The sequence below is a fragment of the Saccopteryx bilineata genome, chromosome 1 (genome assembly GCF_036850765.1).
Source record: "Saccopteryx bilineata isolate mSacBil1 chromosome 1, mSacBil1_pri_phased_curated, whole genome shotgun sequence".
NCBI classification, from domain to species: domain Eukaryota; kingdom Metazoa; phylum Chordata; class Mammalia; order Chiroptera; family Emballonuridae; genus Saccopteryx; species Saccopteryx bilineata.
The window spans coordinates 90239010-90259678 of NC_089490.1; the positions used below are offsets into that span (position 1 = coordinate 90239010).

General features: G+C 52.0%; 1 protein-coding gene across 3 annotated transcripts; it reads left to right on the top strand.

Annotated features, from left to right (window-relative positions):
• The first annotated feature begins 1118 nt into the window (after window positions 1–1118).
• PVALB (parvalbumin) lies at window positions 1119–19495 on the top strand. Of its 3 annotated transcripts, none has more exons than XM_066253091.1 (5): window positions 1119–1256; window positions 3604–3671; window positions 5891–6023; window positions 7253–7362; window positions 19282–19495. In XM_066253091.1, exons 2-5 carry the CDS (start codon window positions 3611–3613, stop codon window positions 19308–19310), a joined length of 333 nt encoding a protein of 110 aa, XP_066109188.1. In that variant the 5' UTR covers window positions 1119–1256; window positions 3604–3610; the 3' UTR covers window positions 19311–19495. The 3 variants fall into 3 exon arrangements, with proteins under 3 accessions (XP_066109188.1, XP_066109189.1, XP_066109190.1); XM_066253092.1 differs by lacking the exon at window positions 1119–1256 and adding an exon at window positions 3101–3127; XM_066253093.1 differs by lacking the exon at window positions 1119–1256 and adding an exon at window positions 3208–3232.
• The last annotated feature ends 1174 nt before the right edge of the window (window positions 19496–20669 follow it).

Here is a 20669-nt window from a genome sequence, read left to right on the forward strand (position 1 = left end):
AGTCAGGAGAGTCTTCTCAGAAATGCTACCCTATCTCTACACCCCTCTCTGTCGCCATCATCCTAATCTGGACCACTGATTAGGATAAGCGCATCCAGGCTTCAGCAATGGCTTCCTCATCCAGTCCACCTTCTGTTCTTTCCACCCATGGGGCCACTGTCAGTGAAGGGCTGGTGTAGCTTCCCTCCCCAACAGCCTCTGCAAGAAAGCTGGGCCTTCGCATGAAACCGTCAAGGATTAGACTTCACTGTTGACAATGTTAGTGCCCTGGAGATTCTTTTTAAGGTTGGGGATGAGGAGAGCAACCTTTCACGGTGTTCATATTAGACAATACATATTTCTCAAATTCATTCATTCATTCATTCATTCATTCACACTTCTCAAAACACACCCCTGGACAGTCATCCCCAAACCAAGACAGATCACACCAGAGATCCCTGTATGAATTTCATGAAAGCTATGGGCCTTTGCTTTACAAAAGCACATTGCTCATGACTTTTTTCATATCAATATTTCAGGGGTTCATAGTTCCTCTGAAGGCCATCTATAGAGAAGAGTTTGCCCCTGATTGAGCTCATTTTATAGATGGGAGACTGAGCTGCAAAGATAGGAAGGGACTTATCAGAGAACATGCAGGTCATGTCTTCCTGCCAGGCACTATATTATCTCAGGGAAGGGCTGGGTCCACTCCTGTTCCAGACCTACAATTTGAGTAGTAAGTCCTGTAACATCGAACATCTTTGTGCTGTTTCCTCATCCATACCAGAGGGACCAGGCCTGAACTGTGAGGCCATAGTAAGATGATGTGTGTACAGGAAACCTGTCCAGGCCCATGCATGGAAGACAATTCCTGTTCCATCCCTATGCTCATGTCTCGCTTCCTTCCCTTGTAGGATTTTGGAGGACAAAAGCATTGCTGTCATCTGAGGCGGTCATGGAAGGCTTCATGGAAGAGGAGAGCCTGGCCTGAGCCTCAGTTTTGGGTGCTGAAGGGAGGCAGGGGCCAAGGTTATTAATAGGCCTAGCTTGATGGGCCCAGGGAGGCTGAATGTGATACAGACATCCAGCACCACAGTTGGGAAGTACCTGACACCGGAAGGGGAGGGGGCCGAGGGCTGGGGGGAGCAGTACCTCCCAAAATAGCCAGAGCAGAAGCCTATATAGGTGGCTATCCCACCACTAGGCTCACTTCCTGACAGGACCTCCCACCAGCTTACCCTTTCACTGCAGGTTCCAGGCCTCCACCCACAACTGAGGTGAGTGGCAGCTACTGAGGTTGGAAGAGGATGGAGGGATATAGTGGGGAGGAAGCCAGCTGGAAGGGACAGCCATTTCTCCCCTTCCCCCAGTGACACAGGGCTGGGTTGAGGGGTACTGGAAGGTTAGAAGTCGTGGAGTTGAGGCCCTAGTGTATGAATTCCTGGGATCTCCATCCAAAACTCCTGGTGTGGCCTGGGCAGATTTCTCTGCCTGGCTGCACCTCCCATTTCCCACCTGTAAAATGACAAGGGTGAAGCCAGACATCTGGACCTGGGGATGCCATCAGTAGCTAGAAGAGGCAGGAGCAAGGGGTACGGAACGTTGATGGGCTGAAATGATATTGTCTGATGCCGTGGTGGGTGCACTTCGGCCCAGAGTTGGCGTCAAATTGGTGGGAGGCTTCTGCAGCAGGAGAGATGGAGGAAGGAGGAGAAGGGTGGGCCCTTGTTGAGCCTTTGCCACAGAGGTCAGTGTTTGGGGAACCAGCTGGGTGGGATTTCACAGAGTTGGGTCCTGGGCCCCGGGGAGGAGCCCCATGAAGGTGTCCCTGAATTCTAAGTCAGGAGCCACGGGAGTGGGCCCCTCTATGTCACTGCCTCTTCGCATGTCCTTAGGCCATTCACTGATTCTCTGTAGCCTCAGTTTCCCTACCAATATAAAGTAAGGATCCTTCAGCTGGGGATACAGATTTTCCAGCTGAGGCCTCTGGAGTGAGCTGAGTCCGGGGGTTGACATGATAGCACAGAAGCCCAGCATGTCCAAGTTAACAGCCCAGCTGGGGCAGGGGCCGCAGAGGCTGAGGGTCCAGAGAAGACCTCCCACCAAGAGAGATCAGGCCAGGAGTGGCAGATGGCAGGCTGTTGCCTGAAGGAGCTGACTCACAAGGAGGGGGGCAGCCAGAGCCAGCAGCGTCCTAAGGTTTCCAGGAAGGGCAGCCATCCAGGGCCGAGCTGAGGGAAACAGTGTTGACAGTGAGCGCAACGGAACTTGAGCTACCAGGCAGCTGGGTAGTTCTCCCCACCCTCCCACTACCACCACCACCAAGGGCCACCAGTCTCAGCCCCTGCTCACCTGCCCACACACTTTAAGTTAAACTTTCAAGATGCCATCACAAGGGACCACCAACACTATCAGCACAATGGAGGGAGACAGAAGACCAGAGAAGGTAATAGTCACAACCCAAGGTCACACACTCTGGGACTTAGTGCAGCCCCAGATCTAGAGTCCAAGCCTCCTTACTTCCTGTCCAGTGCTCCACACACTCTAGATGCAGCTGGTTACAGCCTGAATCCCTGGGAGACCGTGGGAAAGAATGCAACTGGTTTCTAAGACAGAAAGATTAGAAAGTGTCACATTTCCAGAGATGAAGTTCAGGTCATGAAACCTGCTTAGGTTGTCTGGAAAGTGTGGTCTAAAGGTTCCACCCTCTCCCCAAACCTGCACCTTTGGTCTCCAAGTCAGGGGAGGGTGCACAGAGGTCCCAAGTAGCTTCTCCTGTCCTGCCCTCCTCCAAAAGTTCTGTGGGGGCAGGAGGAAGGAGTGAGACCTCACTAAACACACACACACACACACACACACACACACACACACACACACACCTGCTCAGGAGATCAGGAAAGCAAGTAGCTGTGAGGATTTGAGAAGAGTTCTACAAAAAGTTAGATTAGAAAACAAACAAACAAAAAAAATAGGTTTCAGTATGCGCTCCCTGACCACATGCGGGATGGGACACCGGCAAAGAGCCCAAGGAATGCCCGCCTACCTGTGCCACCCCCTCCCAGCGTCCCGTGGGTCAGGTTTCCAGACCTCAGAGCTCAGATTTTGTAGCATAAATTTGCATCCAGGACAGACAAGAGCGGAGGCTGAGGTAGGAGCGGAGAAAGAATGGCAGCACAGCGAGGGGCCCCACGATAGTGTAGGTCTAGCCCCTGCCTGTCCATGTCCTCCCCGAAGCGGCGGGACATCTTCCGAGGTACATGGACACAACACCCCGCGCTGCACCAGGCTGGCGCCTCCTGTGTGCCCTTGACGGCAGGCAAACTCTCCAGACACGGCTGGTGACGCGGGCGCCCCTTAAAGTCGAAAGTTCCCACCGTTCCCCTGGCGCCCCGGCCGCAGCCCCTGGGACCGCAGAGACCCCCAGCGGGGGCGTGGCGGGCGGCGGCGGCACGCGCGGCGGGACCGAGCTGCTCTGGCTGCGCGCCCAGCCCTGCGCCCCCTGGCTCTGCGCCAGGTCGGCCCGCGTGCGCCCGGCGCGCAGCACTGCAGCGTCGGTCATATGAGCAGAAATGATGAGAAAAGCACTTTTTAATTTTTTCGCACTTGCTCTGCCCGCTCAAACAGTTGCAGGATGTCGATGACAGACTTGCTCAGCATTGAAGACATCAAGAAGGCAGTGGGGGCCTTTGCCGGTGAGCAGCGCGCTCCCCTCCCCAGCCCTCTACCCTCACCCACCACCCCGGCCCCTGCCCACCGCGGTCGGTCGTCCTCCCCAGGACCCCTTTGTCCATCATCCCGTCGGGCGCCGGCGGGGCAGGGAGCGGGGGTCCTCAGCATTTCCTAGACTCGTCCGGGCGGGACTTGGATCGGGTGGGGATGCCGGGCACCCTCCTTGCCTGAGCAACTGAAAACTTGCGGGCGCTAAAGGCTGGGTGGCCGTGTTATGAGGACTGAGGTCCCAGACCAAGGGCGAAGACCGGGATCTAAGATAGGACCTGCGGGTCCCTGTGGGCGTTCGGGACTTCCTTTTTAAGGCACGTGGAACGGACTGCAGGCACGTACGCCTTCTCTCCGACCCCTTACCTCGACCCCCGTTCTGGACAGGGCTCTTCTCGCCCAGCGGTGGGCAGGGCTGGCCCACCACTGTCCCACACCTCACCCCGGTTCTTAGAGCCCCCTTCCAACCGACGCGCAGATCCGCGAGTGAGGTGACCTTCCTGAAGCTGGCAGCACTCTGCCCTGCTCAACCCTGTCCGAGCATCCTCAGCGCTTGCAACTTCCAGCCTCCTTTGGCTGCCAGGGAGGGAAGCGGGCTGTCTCACCTTTCTAAGCGGCCATGGACTTGGGTGCTTAACTGCCTCTCTTCCTCCTCCCTCTCATCACCTAGCTGGGGGAAACTGGGGCTTGGGAGAGGGTCAGAAACTTGCCCAAGGGCACCTGGCAGGCACCAGGGAGCCTTAGAACTGGGTCTTGGTCCCCCAACCTAGTGTCAGCAATGGGTGAAGGGAAAAGAACATGACTCTTAACAAGACCCCTCTCCCCCCACACACATAAGTTACTCCATGTAACATTGTACCCTTTCCCAGGTGTTCTTAAAAAGGAGCTCAGGAGAAAAAATTGGGAAGGGGGATGCCATTTCTTTTCTGCTTGGTGCCTCCTCCCCTGGACATAAACTGAGGGAAACCACCCTCTCAGGGTGCTGAGATAACCCAGCCACTTCTCCTTGACCCACCTTGCTCCTTTTATATAGAAACTTAACTGGAAATTCCTGGGGAGCCTTCTAACACCACCCCCAACTTCCACCAGAATGGATTTCTGCAGCAAAGCCAGGGCTTCTGGGTCTTCCCCTTCCTCCTCCCACAGTGTGACCTTGAGAGAAATTTGTCCTCTGTTTTGATTTTCTGGCAACACAATCTGTGGTCAAGACAAAGGCTGCCTCTTCCCCCACCCTTTGCCCCACTCCCCCGACCCCAAAAGACACACACCATGTTCACATCCCCTCCAGGTCCCTGCCCACTGCCACTCAGCCACCATCTGCCTTCCAAGTTTACCCCACCTTCAGCGAAGGGCCCAGTGAAAGGTGGGGACAGGCTTGGGGGCCGGGGGATCTGGGTGCCAGCTCACCTCTTCCACCTCTAGCTATGTGACCTTGGGCAAAGCACCCACCACGGCTGGCATCCCTCAGCCCTCCCATGGAGACGCACCCCCATCACCCCTCAGGATTGGCACAGGGGAATCAGTCAACTATTCAGTGACATTCCCCATTCTCCTTTCCCTTCTGTCCCTTCTTTGTTTGCTCTTTTTTTTAACTTAGAAATGAAATTTAATGGGGTGACAGTGGTCCACAAGAACACATAGGTTTCAGGTAAACATCTCAATAGCATTTGAACTGTTCATTGCGTTGTGCCCATCACCTAAACTCACTCATTTTCTTTTCTTTTTTTTACAAGGACAGAGAGAGAGAGAGAGTCAGAGAGAGGGATAGATAGGGACAGAGAGACAAGAATGGAGAGAGATGAGAAGCATCAATAATCAACTTTTCATTGCGACACCTTAGTTGTTCATTGATTGCTCTCTCATACGTGCCTTGACCGTGGGCCTTCAGCAGACCGAGTAACCCCTTGCTTGAGCCAGTGACCTTGGGTCCAAGCTGGTGAGCTTTTGCTCAAACCAGATAAGCCCGCACTCAAGCTGGTGACCTCGGGGTCTCAAACCTGGGTCCTCCGCATCCCAATCTGATGCTCTATCCTCTGCGCCACCGCCTGGTCAGGCTAAACTCACTCATTTTCTGACACCATATATTTGGCCCTCTTTACTTCCTTTCCCCTTTCCTCCTCCCTCCTGGTAACTGCTTCATTTTTGTCTTTATCTGAACTTTAACCCACTTTTCTCTACCACCACCCCCCCACAGCTGCTGACTCCTTCGACCACAAAAAGTTCTTTCAGATGGTGGGCTTGAAGAAGAAGAGTATGGATGATGTGAAGAAGGTGTTCCATATCCTGGATAAAGACAAGAGTGGCTACATTGAGGAGGATGAGCTGGGGTAAACTAAGGCGGGGGGGCTGCCCAGCCTGAGGCTTGGGGGGGAAGGAGTAGGGGTTGCTACTTTGCTGTCAAATTCCCATCAGATCTGCCCTTCTCTCTGCACCTGTCACAGAAATAACCGTGACTGACCTCTATTGCTTTCAGAAAAATAAAACATCCGCAGCAGAAAGTGTAACTAACTAGGTTAAATTATAGCTACTTAATATTGCTAATGGAATGATGCTTCTTAATATTATAATACAATTCAAGAGGCTGCTTTTCTCTGCCTGACACTACAGGTGAGGCAGAGAGCACTAGCTTGAGTATTTCATTGATCTTCATTTGTCTGAAAGGCACCTTCCACCATCCTGCTGTTCCCCACCCTTGTGTGCCTAGAGCAGTTTCTGGGTGAGTCAGGGCTGCAGAGCCAGCTTTGGGGGTTCAGGAGTCCAGGGAGCAAAGTAAAGGAGGAGAAGGTTATAACTAGGAAAATGCAAAATGGCACCAGCAAAGGAACCTCCCACTGTAATTCTCTCGATGACCTGGCCCATATCTGCCGACCCAGCTGTGCCTTCATCACTCTCTGGGCACGACTGCCTTGAATTCTGGCAGAAAGTGAAGGGAGTGGAGAGGAGCCTTTCCAGTGAGGACTTCCACACCCATCCAGTCTTACCCTCAACCATCCCACAAGTATATTCTTTGTCTAGAACCTTCTCCTTCTACCTACCTGTGCCCAGTGTGCACATACACATTGCACAGAGGCTGACTTCTACCTGTCCTCCAGGCATCACCTTCTCTAGGAAGCCTCCCCCGACCCTTCCCCTCACCCCAGGTGTGATGGGTGCCTCCCTCGAACACCCCTCTCTTCCCATCCCTGTATCCATCACACCATGTGGTCTCTCAGAGCATTTGACCCCCTCCTCATTTCTCTAGGCGGCTTACTAGCATTTTCTCTGCGCCCCCATTTTCCAGCATGCCCCTAGCACAGAGAAAATACTTTGTGTTGGCTGTATTGACTGAATAAATAAACAAGTGCGAGTGCCCTGCCTGAAGTGAGGTCAGCCCTTCGCCGAGGACAGCCTGTCCTTCCCGCACAGCCTGGGCTGCCTGGCCCAACGCAGGCGCACGCATGCTTGCTGCTGGCTGCCTGTCCCAGCTGCCCACTTCCCCTGCACAGATGCCAGCCCACCATCCGTGCAGTGTTTCTGCAAGGTGACCTTGACCTGACTTCTGGGATTTTCTTCCCAGATCCATCCTGAAGGGCTTCTCTGCAGATGCCAGAGACCTGTCTGCTAAAGAAACCAAGACGCTGCTGGCCGCTGGGGACAAGGATGGGGACGGCAAGATCGGGGTCGATGGTGAGTCGCTGTGGCATGGGGCCCAGGCACATTGTGGATCTGGGGATGTTCGGATGCTACAAGCTCAGAGCTGTGTCTGTCACATGAGAGGGAGAAGAAAGGTCACACAGCTCCCAGGATCAGAAGGAAAAAGGCAGTCTGTTAGGTCTGAGAGCTCTGTCATGTAATTCAGGCAAAGAAAAACTGGTACATTTTTTCTAAATTTGAAGAATCCCAAAGGAACACATCCTTTCCCCCCGCCCCCTTACCTTGTAGGGAGGGAATCCAAGAGGATTTGGGATTTTCCATGAACTTTGCCTGCATTTTTACCTGGTTTCTGATCCTGGCTCTGTCCAAACTGGCTGTGTGACCTTGGGCATTCTCTCTCCTTCTCTGGGCCTCAGTCTCTGATCTGTAACCCAAGGAGATGAGACCAACTGATCCCCAAGGACCCTGCCGGCTCTCACGTTCTCAGATTCCAGGGATGGAAATTTCTTATCTCCTATCCTCCTCAACATCTTGTCCGGGTGTCCTATAACTTCAAGTCTCAAACCTGTTTTGGCTTCCCACGAATAGACCATTCCAGCTTTGTAGGAGAGCCAGGAAAAATAGCCTGCCAGGGATCGGCTGGGAATTAGGAAACAGAGTATCATGCTTCTCAAGCTTTGCTGTCAAAACAGGTGAGGGCTAGTGGTCCAGCATCTCGCATCCTTCTCCACTCAGCTCCAACCCACATTCACAGGGCACGTCCCCGCACCATTCTCTTTCTTAGCATCACAATGTCCCTCGGAGTTATCTCCATTTTGCAGGCAGCAAACTGAGCTTGAGGTGCCTTAGTCTGTTCAGAAAGCTGGGACACAAGTAGTGCAACAGGGATTTCAAACCAGGTCTAAATAATTCTTTCCAACACTCTTCGCAACACCTGCTCTTAGAACCATCTTTTCTGCCAGTGTAAGTGAAAACTGTGTGTAGGTGCTTTGCCTCCAGGTCCGGGCTGTCTGGGGTCAAATTCCAGCCCTGCCACTTTCTAGCTGTGTGACTTGGGCAATTCAAGTAACTATTCTGGGCCTCAGTTTTCTCATCTCTGAACTGAGGATAATGATAGTTCTTATCTCACAGGACTGTCATGAGGATTACATGTGTCAATGTGTAAAAGTGTTTAGCACAGTGCCTGACACAGAGTAAGTGCTTAAAGTGTTTGTTAATTGTATTCATCCTGTTATCCATGTCTAGCCCACACCTGGTCCAAAGCAGGCACTTAATAAACATCTGTTGCCTGAGTGTGAAGTGCAGCAACCCCCCCCCATGCTCTGCTTCTTCTCTGCCCTTCACCAGCTGTGACCTTGGCCACATCGATCACCTGGCCAGATAACTAGGATGCACAGTTTTCTCCTACGACCTGCTTGGGCTCGTTGTGAAAATTAAGTGGCTATAGACAGAAAATTGCTTTGGAAAAGGTATAAGGGTTTTGACCGTGGGTATAGTTTATTAAAGTTTTATGTCAGAAACAAGAATAGAGAACCTCTAGCAAGGTCAGACGCAGTGACTGTCTGGGCTGTGATGCCAGCTGCCCTTTTTGTGGCCGGGTAGGAGAGAGCGGGCATTAAAGGAGACAGAGCAGCAGGTGCTGAAGAGAAATCGGTGGTTGGTCTTGGTGACTCCAGAAAGTGGCCCATCTCCCCCACACCCCATCACTGCCAGGCCACTTACCAGATAGCTCCATCCGAGCCTGTGTTCCCCACGTGACACCAGCCTAGGCTTCCAGACCAGCCTCCTATTTATATCTGCAGCCAATATGCCACAGCTCAGAAGCCCTCGGCAGGGTCTTCATGGCTGGCTGCTCACCAACAGCCTAAATTCCGGAGAAAAACCAGGCCAGACCCTGGCCTGCTTCCCTCCTTCCCTTATGCTTTCCCCCCTCCCTTCTTCAGATCTTAAAGATCTCACTAAACTCTTCCAACAAACGTTTACTGGGCAGTCCCCCTGTGCTGGTCAGTGGCGGAGGGAAAGTTAAATAGGCTCTACTCCCAGAGGCAGCATCCCTGCAGCAGCTCAGCAGCCCTGAGCCCCAGTTTCTTCATCTGTAAACTGGGCACGATAATCCGTAACTCTCTGGGGGTTTGTGAGGCATCCACAACACGATGTCTGGGAGTGCTGAGTGAAGTGCTCAGCACATAGGAAGTGCTCAGCCAAGGGCACTGAGGTCTATTTCTATCCTACCTGCACATTGCTCACAGCTCTGTGTGTATCCACACGAACAAGCGACCACACCAGGCAGAGGTGGGGAGGTGCAGGTGTGCTCTGTGCAGAGGGAGACCTCAGGCCGGTCTGCGGGGCCGTGGCCAGGAATCTGCCAGCTGGGAGGGCCAGGTGAGGGAGACGCAAAAAGGGCATTAGAACTAGCAAAGGCATTAAGGCTGGGAAGTCTCGGGCATCCTTACAAAGAGGCAAGATGATTGATTTGCTCAGAGTGGTATCTGACCAGAAAAATATTACCAGAGTGTGTAATGTGTGCCCAATCCAGTGCTGGGGTCTGCACAAATGTAACCTCATTTGACCTTGAGATGACAGAGGACACAAGTGTAGATACAAAAAGAGCAGCGCCAGTGGCCAATGCGACAGTGGATTCAAACCCAGGTCTGTCTGCCAGCACCGTGCAGGCTTGGGCCAACCTGCTGAAGGTCTGGGGGTCAGCAGAGAACAAAGCAGGGGGCAAGAGATAAAACAGGCAGAGAGAGCAGATCACCCTGTGGCAGTGGGTCCCCGTTTTTGTGGTGAAAAAATGTAGCTGCCTCTCCCTCTTCACGTCCACCCATACTCACAGAACTTTTACTGGAGGATGATGGGAGGGAGGAGTGTGATGATGCTGGCCCCGGCAGCAAGCCGGGATGCAGAGCCCACTGAGAGGCCCCAAGAGGGTCTATTTCAGGTGCTCTGCTTTGCCACCTGCTCCCTCTAAAGACTGATGGGTCTTCACCCACCAGAGGATGCCTTCAACTCCTGCTGGGGCCTGGGGCAAGTCCCAGAACCCCTCTGACCCTCACATGACTGCTCTTTAAAATCAGGAGTCAGATCGCTAACCCATCACTGGGGCCCCCTCTAGCTCTGGGGACTCCGTGAGCGTCCCAATGAATACACCTCTAGAGGAGGCCCAGCTCGGCTCTTTGGCTCGGCTGTGCCACCTGGAATAATGAAAGCGGTAACGTTTAGCTCACAGCGCACTTACTGTGTGTGAGGCACGGTGCCTAGCGATTTGCTCATTGAACCTCCCCAGCTGCCTTTGAGGTGCATATGATCACTATCCACATTTATGGATGAAAACACTGAGGTTCGGAGAGGTTAAGAGTTGGCCTAAGCTTCCATGCTTAGGAAGAGACAAGGACAAGATCTGAGTTCAGGTCTGTCTGCCTTATTCATTCATTCAAAGTGTAATAAGCTTCTACCATAAGAGGACTTAGTTACTGACTTATTGCTTGCTTCTCTCTCCCCCACTTGCCTGTCAGCCACACGAGAGCAGGAACTTTCTTGTTTAGTTCTGTCCCCAGCACCTAGAAATATAGAACAAGAAAAGTTTGTTGAATGAAAACTTAAGTTAATGACTACACATCTAGCTCTGGGATGCAATGATGAGGAAGTATGGTGTGTTGGGAATGGTCGGCCGGTGAAGGCTGGAGCCCTGTGTGGGCTGGGGGCTGGTGTGTAGCAGGTGCGGGGTTCTGGACACAGGGACAGCTTCCATCTCCAGTGCTGTCTGCCCTTCTGCAGGGTGGTAGTATTACCATGTTCCTCAGGATCCCAGACTTCTGGGATCCCAGACTCAGGGAGGGAACAGAGAGACAAAGTTCTAATAATAATCCTTTGCATTCCCATCTTTGGGCAACTACTTACAGGAATCTCAGGCTTTTATAGATGTGGTTGATTGATTCGCAGATGCCACCCAAGTGCAGAACTGGTAAAGGAGCGTTTTGAGGCAGAAAAGAGGCTGAACGGAGGTGGAGGCTCTCCTGGAACCCAGCTGCGGTTGCAAATTGTGGGCACAAATAGTAGATGACATTAAGTGGCAGCTTCCTTCTCAAGTACTTGTCCTGAGCAATGGTGGGGCCCGAGTTAGAATCACCTAGAATGTTTTTCACAGCACAGAAAGTGGTGACCCACTCACAGGGTTTCTGGCTCCTTAGGTCTGGAGTGGGGCCCACAGGTTTGCATTCCTACTAAGCCCCTAGGTGACACTGGTAATTTGGGGACCACACTTTGAGAACCACTGCCTTAACAATAATCCTAGAAAGTAGGTGCCATTACTCTTTCCATTTTACAAATGGGGAAACTGAGGCACTGAAAATAACATGCCCAGGGGCACTCAGTAGCATAGCCAGGACCCTCTGCCACCCTGCCCCTCACACAGGCATGTGTCCCCAGCCCTGGCCCTCCACCCCAGTGCCTGCCACATGGAGTGTGCTGGTGGATAGAAACAGTGCTTACCATCCATGTGGCACTGCCTGTGCACTGGGGACTGCACGTGGGCCTTCCCTCTGTTAGCTTGGTCAGTCCTCACAATAGCTGCACAAGACAAGGACACTGAGGCTCAGGGAAGTGGGGCGACTCGCCCAGATCACAGCTATTCAGCACTGGTGCCCAAGCTATTCAAACGCTGACCCTGACTCCAAACATCTCACTCTTCCCCACCACGCTGCAGATGAGTATGCACACCCTATAGACACAGGCACGCATGCAGGTGTGCACACGCACACACCCGCAATCCCGCTGACCTCTTCCTTGAAACCGGACCCCTTTTCCTGTGCTCCAGGCCTGTTTTAACTCGAGAGATCGTGGTTTGCTTTTTGCTTCTGTTACTAAAAACTGTAGTTCTGATTATCACGCAACCATTGCAGTTGCAATCGCCCCATTCACGTGCCTCAAGGCATTTGTCTTTTCTGCTTCCTTCTGGCAAAATCTGTTCCCTTTTATCCTTAAGAAGCCTATTTAAGGAGGGAGGCGGGAGTGCAGTGCGGGAGGAAGCTGGGGCTGAAACACCTGAAGGCAGGCAGAGACTACAACCCAAAGCGGGCTACACACACCCACCTCAGAAGGTGGCAGCTCGAATAAGTGAGTGTCCTGGAAATGATTCCTTTCATCTTATGTGAATGCTTTCTCTCGCAAGCCACCTTGAAACTCTTTGGAAGTAGTGGAATACCAGTCCTCAGAGGAGATGAACTTGAGTCTGAGACAGGAGGAAAGTGAGAAGGATGGAAGGAGTCCGCCCGCCCCCGCCCACCTCCCTGTAATTCCAGCCTTCCAGCCCCTCTGGGGTTCGATTTCCAAGCCATGATCTGTGTCCTGATGGCAGGGCCCTACGGTGCAGTGTTTTGTCCCATCTCATTGCATCCTCAACCAGCCCCATGCAGCCTGTGATGCACACTGAGAGATGTGGAAACTGAGGCTCAGTAAGACAGTAAGTGTCGGTAAATCCTTGGTTGGATGAAACCGGGTCTCCAACTCTGCCCCTCCCTCCACCAGGCCGAACGGAGCCATACGAGTTATAAATGGTTTCTGTGCTTGGCCAAGACGCTGGCTTTAATTCCCGCGTGGACCTCCCTAAGCCTGGCCTCACGCTGCACTAGATACAGTTTAGCAGAGGGAGAGGCACGGCACTCCTTATGTAACTGCCCTCCTGTAAACAGGCGCAGTCGTGAGGGCAGACAGAAGGCCGTCCCTCACCCCTGGTCCCTCTTGGCCTCTGTGGGACACAGCTTGAGTCAGAACCCAGGACCCTTCAACCCCAGCCTCTGAGAGGGATACACACCCTGGCCTGAACCATGCCTAAGTTAGAATCCTCCTGGCTAAGGGACTCTCAGCCTCAGTTTCCCTGTAAGGAAAATGGGGATAAGAGAGTGGGTGAGGATGACACAGGCTGATACACAGGACAGTGGCCGGAATGGCCCAGGCCCCCAGAACTGTTTACGAAGGCTCCTTGCAGGCCATCTGGTGTGACCCCGGATGATCCCGCCTCCCCGTTCTCCTGGGCTCGGAAAGTGATCCCTGTTTGCAATAGCAACTTATAAGAAACCCAGCCTGGGAGCTATTTAGAGGTGAGGTGATAAACCAGGAGGCCTGTGCCTTGGTCCTGGTCATCACGACAGAGGGAAGGAAACAGCCTTCCAGGCGCTGACTCAATGTCTGTCTCAGTTTCACTTAGGGCTATCAGCCTGTGCTGGTCTCACCTGTCAATGACTGCTAAATTTGTCCAATCCCCACAGCACCAGGACTGGGACAGACCTAATTAGGCTCAGTTCAGTTTCTGAAGGCAAAGGCAAGAACTGAGTCCTTCGGTTCTCTGACCCTGCGTCTGCTGCTCCCCACCCCCACCCTTCCTCTCATCTCTTTGTGAGTGGCTTATGAAGAACCTAGCCAGCTGGCCCCAGGGGCCTCAGTGAGCAAAGGCAGGGCTGTCCTTGCATTCTAGTAAGAGGAAAGACCCTGGATCCCTCCAAGAGGCACACTCTCCCTTGACAATAAGACTGATTTCACTGTGCTCTCTCTGTGTCAGCATCACCCTACAAGGCACTTCTCCTTCATGATCTCATGTAGCCCTCACCATAACCTCACGAAGGGATACTCTCAGCAGGCCCATTTTACAGATGTGGAAACTGAGGGTCAGAGACTGAGTTTCCATGGATGGGCTGGAGGTGGGATCCTAACTCAGACTGGATAGATAACATCAGAAACTTCTACCAGGTCAGCGGCTTGCTCTTTGGGCTTCCCACGCCCTCTGCCAGTTTACTTCTTTTCTGTCTTGGTTTCAGGATCTGTGTGGTTATTACTGTGTTTCAAAGCTCCAACCTGTGTCAGTTATGCTGAGGAGATCCGAGGGGATGGAACTAACATGTATAGACCACGTCCTGTGTGCCCTTTCTGTATTTGCTCAGCTGGTCTTCCCAGTAGGTGTGCAAGTGGGTATTATCCTACCCACTTTACAGATGAGAAAACCAAGGCTCGGAGAGGAAAGTGGTGACCTAAGGCCGCCTAGCCAGGAAGTGATGGGACAAGATTCAGAGCCAGCTCCAAGGTTGCTGGATAGTTGTACACAGGTGCCAGGCAGGATCAAGAAGTGGTGGGAACAACAAGGCCAAGAAGTAAAGATTGTAGCCATTCCATGCCAGGCAGTAGCCCAGCTTGGCTCTAAGGTAGCTGGAGCTGTAGGAGCATCTCGATAACAACAGCTCCCAAATGTTCTGGGACAAGAACTTTCCTGCTGGGCGTTCTGAACAACCCAAGGAACACCTTCTATAGATGGGAAGCTGCGGCACAATGAGGTAAAATATCTGATCCAAGGTCACAGAGGCAAGTGGGAATCGGGGGTCAACTCCTAGTTCCCTTGCTCCAGACACTGTGGGAGGGCGGGAAAGACTGCTTCAGGAGCCGAAGGGGGAAGGGTCCTGTCCAGGGACATGAGTAACAGCGAGCCAGACTTCAGCCTGTCCTCTGACACCCCGTTCCGCAAACCAGCATCCTACTGCCAGGTCAGCTGACCTAGACTTTGCAGAATCTGTATGTTTGCTCATTTGTCTCTTGCTAAGGAGGGATGTGGACATTTTAGAGGAGACCTTTTTTAATAGGGGGGCAGTTTGTTAATTGGCTGGTTCCAAAGAGCTCTGCCCTGAGGGAGATGCAAATTGAGCAGAAGAGGTGACCCCTGCCCTCAATTTGTCGACAAAGTGCCCTTCTCCAGGTTCTGGGAGGATAAAATTAGAATCCTGTGTTCTCCGCAAAAGCCAGGGCGTGTGGCCATGTGACACCCTAGCTGCTTCAGGATGGAGCCCAGGGTGGGCAGTGGGGTCTGTTTTCATAGGCTTTTAAAAACCCCAAGCATCTAGAATATCTCTCTCGTCAGACTCCAAAAGGCCTGATTTTCCACCCCTGGAGAGTTCCTTGGTCAGCATCCCTCGGTCCCCTTCACTCTGACTGCACCAAATACTGTCCAGTGTCAAGGTGATTAATGGACTTTATACTGATAAGCAGCCGAGAACCTGGCACTTCTAGGATGAGGTCAGGGAGGTCAGTGCAGGTCAGACGACGGTAAGGACCAAGTCCCCCTTTTGACAATCTCTCCATGAGCTGGCGTTAGCAGACAGATTGTGTCTCCTTTATGCCAGGACAGTGCCCAAGGACAGGATGTACTGGTTACGGCCAGTTTTCCAGACTAAATGGTAGCTTAAAGCTGGAGAGAGTTCATGCTTCCACTCCATCTGAGATGCTGGCCCCATCAGGAATGGTTTCTGCCCATTCACAGAAGGGGTGTTCACATCCTCCCACTGCCTCTTATTTTCTGCGTGGCACAGATACTTTACCTCTTCAGACCTCTATTTTCCCATCTTTAAAATGGGAATAGTCCCACTTATGTCCCAGGGTGGTTATGAGAAACATATGAGGTAAGTCAGTACTTGTTGACCCCTAAGGAGGAATCATGAGCCAGCCAGCCAGCCATCCACCCATCCATCCCCTCCTCCAACAACCCACCCATCCACCCACCCCTCTATCCATCAGTCCATCAGTCCATCCATTTGGCACTTGTTTATTAGCACCTGCTGTGGGCCAGTTCTGTTCTGTTGTTAGGAGGGTAGTGAACAAGACAGAGCTCCCTGCCCTCCTGCAATTTACATTCTAGTAGGGGGAGACTGATAAAAATAAGCACATAAATAAGATCATTTCAGAAAGTGTTAAGTACCAAGAAGTAAATAAAAAAGGGCTGATGTGACAAGTCATGGGGGTGGCGATATCTGAGCTGGCTCTGGTGTCACTCTATACCTAGGTCAAAGTAGGTCGGGAACCTCCGGGGCAAAGGGAAGCCTAAGAGCGCAGCCTGAATCATGTTCCTGTGTGATCTCGGCCGCGCTACTGCACCCTTGGGCCTCAGTTTCTCCATCTGTAAAATGCAGACAGAAGCATCTCTCTCGTGGGATAGTGGTGAGACCTTAATGAAATAATATATGCAAAACACTTCCCAGGTAGGCACTCAATAAACAAGAATTTTTAAGTTCTATAAAAATGGACTATGTCGATCAAACTACTAATGATAAAGACCTCGATCAAACTACTAATGATAAAGACTTCTCCAAATAACGACGTGCCTCCCGGGCACTGCAGGATTGCAGTTGGCTGAGAAAATGGAAGCTTTGACACCTGGCCCGTGGGAGGGATTTTTAGAGTTTGAGGTTCTGGTTTTGTCACTGCCACTGGCTGTTACTGCCCAGCCCATGACCCTGGGGATTCTCAGGAACAGCTGGAGGACCCTCCTACTCTCCCACCTTGAGTAGATACCCAGGCCCCCACATCTGGTCACCTGCCTTTACAGCTTGGGACGGGAGAGGGTGCTGTCCATTTCCCAGGTCAGACCCCCAGCAGGTGAGGAACCCAGGTCCTCCCACTGGGCAGGGGTCAGTGCCAGGTTATTTCCGTGATGATAGCACATGTTGTCCCACTTGTGTGGTCTGGCTGGGTTTTTTTTTACACTTTTTACCTGGAAGTAACTCTAGCTTTACAGAAGAGCTGCAAAAACAGGACAAAGTCCCACATACCCCTCACCCAGCACCCCCTAACGCTAGCATTTGACATAACCATAGTCCAGTGGTGAAAAGTAAGAAACCAGTATGAACTTCATCCAAAGTCTGAGGAGGGCAGGGCAAACCTCCAGGAAGCACCAGACACTTCTTTGAAGCCACTTCCCATCCAGGTTTTTGTTGTCTCTCAGAGGAATTGTCCCTACCCCTCCCTTCACTCCACAGACACGAAGTGGGGGGGCACACAACTGACTCCCAACTAGGGAAGTACACGCAGGGCCAGGCTAGGCCTGGAACCTGGACTCCTGGTCCCCACCCAAGCTGTCCTCACATCATGACACTGTATTTTCCAGAGGTGATGGGGACATACCTGGGGCCTTACACTCTCTGACAGGCTGGGGACGTGGCATCTCAGAGACACAGAGTGGCAGAGAGTGGTAAACTCCTTCTTGTTCTCTCTTGTCTCCTGGAGAGAAAAACCACAGAGAAGACACTCCCCGGGTCCCCTATATGTCAAATGAAGGTCTCGGAAGAGCGGCTGCTGAGCAGCACCCCTCTGACCACCACAGCAAGAACCTGCACTTGGGAGGGCATGGGAACAGGGGCTGCGGGGTTCACGCTGGGGGCCAAGGAGCCCAAGCACCATGCCACCTCTCTGACTCTCTCCCAGTCAGGAAGCAGGGCTGATTCTTCTTCCCTTTATGGAGGATGACACGAGTCTCAGAGAGACTGGGTCACACAGCCCGTAAGCGACAGAGCCAGATTTGAAGCCCAGGACAGCTTCTGGATTTCCCCTAAGTACACCCTATTGCTTCCTGCACTCTGAGCCCCACCTGTGACCCCATCCCCTCCATCTGCTTTCTTCTGTGGGGACCCTGTGTCCGCTTACAGGACTCTTACAAAACTACCTTCCCTCTGAAGGTTTGCTGGTGCCAGAATAGAAGGCACCTCTTCTCCCCATGACAGTGACATCTCCTTGCCTCTCCTGAGCTTTCACAATACCCATGGCCCCTCAATGTCAGGGTGGGACAGAGCAGTGAGCAAGGGAGTGGGTCCAGCTCTTTATGTTCCAGTGGAGAGGCAGACAACAGAGGAGTATGCAAGAAACACTCAACAGTACTTCGAGTGTAAGTGCTGTGAATATAACAAGCGGTGCCAGCAAAGAGCACCGCTGCTTCCACAAAAGTGGTCAGAGAAGGCCCCTGAAAAGTGACGTGTGGGCTGAGACCAAGCACATGAGAAAGAACTAGTGGTGGGAAAGTCTGGAGCCTGTACCAGGTGGAGCAAACAGCAGGTGCAAAGGCCCTTTGGTGAGAATGCCCTCAGCACTCCTGAGACTCAGAGAAAAGGCCAGCAGCTCAGAGCCCTTCCTGCCAAGAGGGTTTCCTCCCCTCTAGACAAAGGAGCTCCTGATGGGCAGGGACATTATCCTGCTCCCCTATGCCTCCCCTCACCTGGAGGCTCTGCAAAGTCACTTCTCCTCTCTGGGCCTCAGTTGTACCTCCTGTTAAGTGGGGAGGATACCTCCCAGTTTCCCAAGCACTTGTGATGTTCAGTGAGGAGCTGCGGAAGACCGAGCTCAACTCATTCTGAGCACCTGTACACACTCACTCCTCTGAGCTGTGCGGAGACATCACATGCTCAGGGTCCTCCAGAGTCTTGCTCTGTCCTCTTGAAGAACATGCAGTGGTTGTTGAACTTGGCTACTCACCAGAATCACCTTTTAACAAATAAAATAACATCCTCTGAGTCTGAAATTCCAAGGCAAGGGTCTGGGAGTCCGTGGCCTCTTAGATTATGCTGGTGACCCTGATGGGGGAGAACAACTGGATAGGTGGCCAAGAAAAGTCTCAGTTGAAGTCACACAGACCAAGGCTGAATCCTGGCCCTACTTCTTACTAGCAGTGTGACCTCATAAAAAGTGCTGGACTCTGAGCCTGAGTTTCCTCATCTGTGGGATGGGAATAATACTAAAATGCGCATTATAGGATCAGTACCAGAGTCAAATAATATATTGCATGTAAATTGCTAAAAATAGCGACTGGCATGTGATAAACATCCAGAAAATTATTGTTGCTATTATTACTGTAGTTATTAATAATTTGTGGGCTGCATGACATCATGAAATAAAAGTATAGTAGGCTCACCATTTTCCATCTCCCTCCCTCTCTTCCTTCCTTCCTTCCTTCTTCCCTCTCTCCCTCCTTACTTCCTTCCTCCTTCCCTTTATTCATGCCCACACTCACTCATTCCATCACTCCAGAACCTCTGCAGCAGATGTGAGAGCCAAGAGCAAGCCCCATGCAGGGGCCCAGCAGTTGGGCCACGGCCAGTCTTCTCTGCACGGCCCACCTCTGACTCAGCTCTTTGTCATTTTCTCTTGCAGAATTCTCCACTCTGGTGGCTGAAAGCTAAGAGGCTCTGGCCGCCCCAGGTCTTCCACCTCTCTGCTCCCAACCCCTAATCCCTCTTGCTGCCCTTCTGCGTTTCTGTTCAGTTTGTTTATGTTATTTTTTACTCCCCCTGTTCCCCTTTGGCCCTCAAATGACACCATTCTTCTGAAAAATGCTGGAGAAACAATAAAGGCTGTACCAATTGGATTCTGTTGCTTGGGGGGGGGGTCCAGGGCAAGAGGTTGGTTGGGGGGGTGAGGGCGCATGCATCCTGCCTTGGCTTTCCAGACACACCTGTACAGGGGTGGGGGCAGGATTTAGACAGGAAAGATGGGATGGAAGAAAAATCCACTGGGCCTCTCCCCTGCATGCGTTACTGAGAACGGCACTCCACATGAGTTGCCCTTTAATCCTGAAACCACTCCATAAGGTAGGTGACAGAACTTCCATTTTACAGATCCTTAGAGAGAAAGTGATTCGTCTAAATTCACACAGGTAGGACTTGTGGATGGATGGATGGATGGATGGATGGATGGATGGATGGATGCCCACTATAACTCTTTTTGTTACAAATGACAGAAACCCAAAGTTAAGTGACTTAAGCAAAAAAGGGAAGAAAAAACAAAGACTTAATTGGTTATGTACCTAAATAGTATAGGGGTAGGTCTTCAGGAACAGCTGGATCAAGGGACTCTAGTGATACCTCAGGATTAAGTCCTCCTTTCCCATCTCTAAGCACTGCTGTCCTTCATTCTGGATTAAATCCTGATAATTCCCCCAGCAGCTCCAGGTGTACATTAAGCAATGCCAGTAAAATAAAATAAAGAGCTTCTTTCCCATTCACTCCATCAGAAGGCCCCAAATTTAGTCCCATTAACACCAGTAGCTAATGTTTGTTGAGCATTTACTCTGTGCTGAGCCCTTCCCATGATTCCATCTGTACAACAACCCTATGAGGTAGGGACCATTAGTATCTGCATTGTACAGATGAGAAGACCTAGGCACAGAGAAGTCAAATGTTTGCTCAAGATCCCCTCATGAGTAAATGATAGAGCCAGAACTCCAGCTCTGGCAGCCACCTCCAGAGCCTGTGTCCCTCCCCAAACTGGTCACAGATGGGAGCCCTGATTGGCCCATTCCAATGGTTGCCCACCTGTAGAGACAGGTGGATTCAATCACACTGACAGCTCATGGCCTGAGAGTTGGGGAGAACATCCCAGTGGAAAGCAGGGGTGGGGACAGAAGCCTAGTGGTGAACACAGCAGCTGCCGGGAGGGTGGTTTCTGCTCTTTCCCACAACACCCTGGAGAAGGAACAGACGTGGCATTCTCCCTCCCACGTGTTGGATTTCCAGGCCCCACATAGAATGCTGCCACCCAAC

Coding starts and splice junctions, on each gene's coding strand:
- PVALB (XM_066253091.1), top strand. CDS start 3,611: ATGTCGATGACAGACTTGCTCAGCATTGAAGACATCAAGAAGGCAGTG. Junction 6,024..7,252: donor ATTGAGGAGGATGAGCTGGG/GTAAACTAAGGC, acceptor TTTTCTTCCCAG/ATCCATCCTGAAGGGCTTCT. Junction 7,363..19,281: donor CGGCAAGATCGGGGTCGATG/GTGAGTCGCTGT, acceptor TTTCTCTTGCAG/AATTCTCCACTCTGGTGGCT.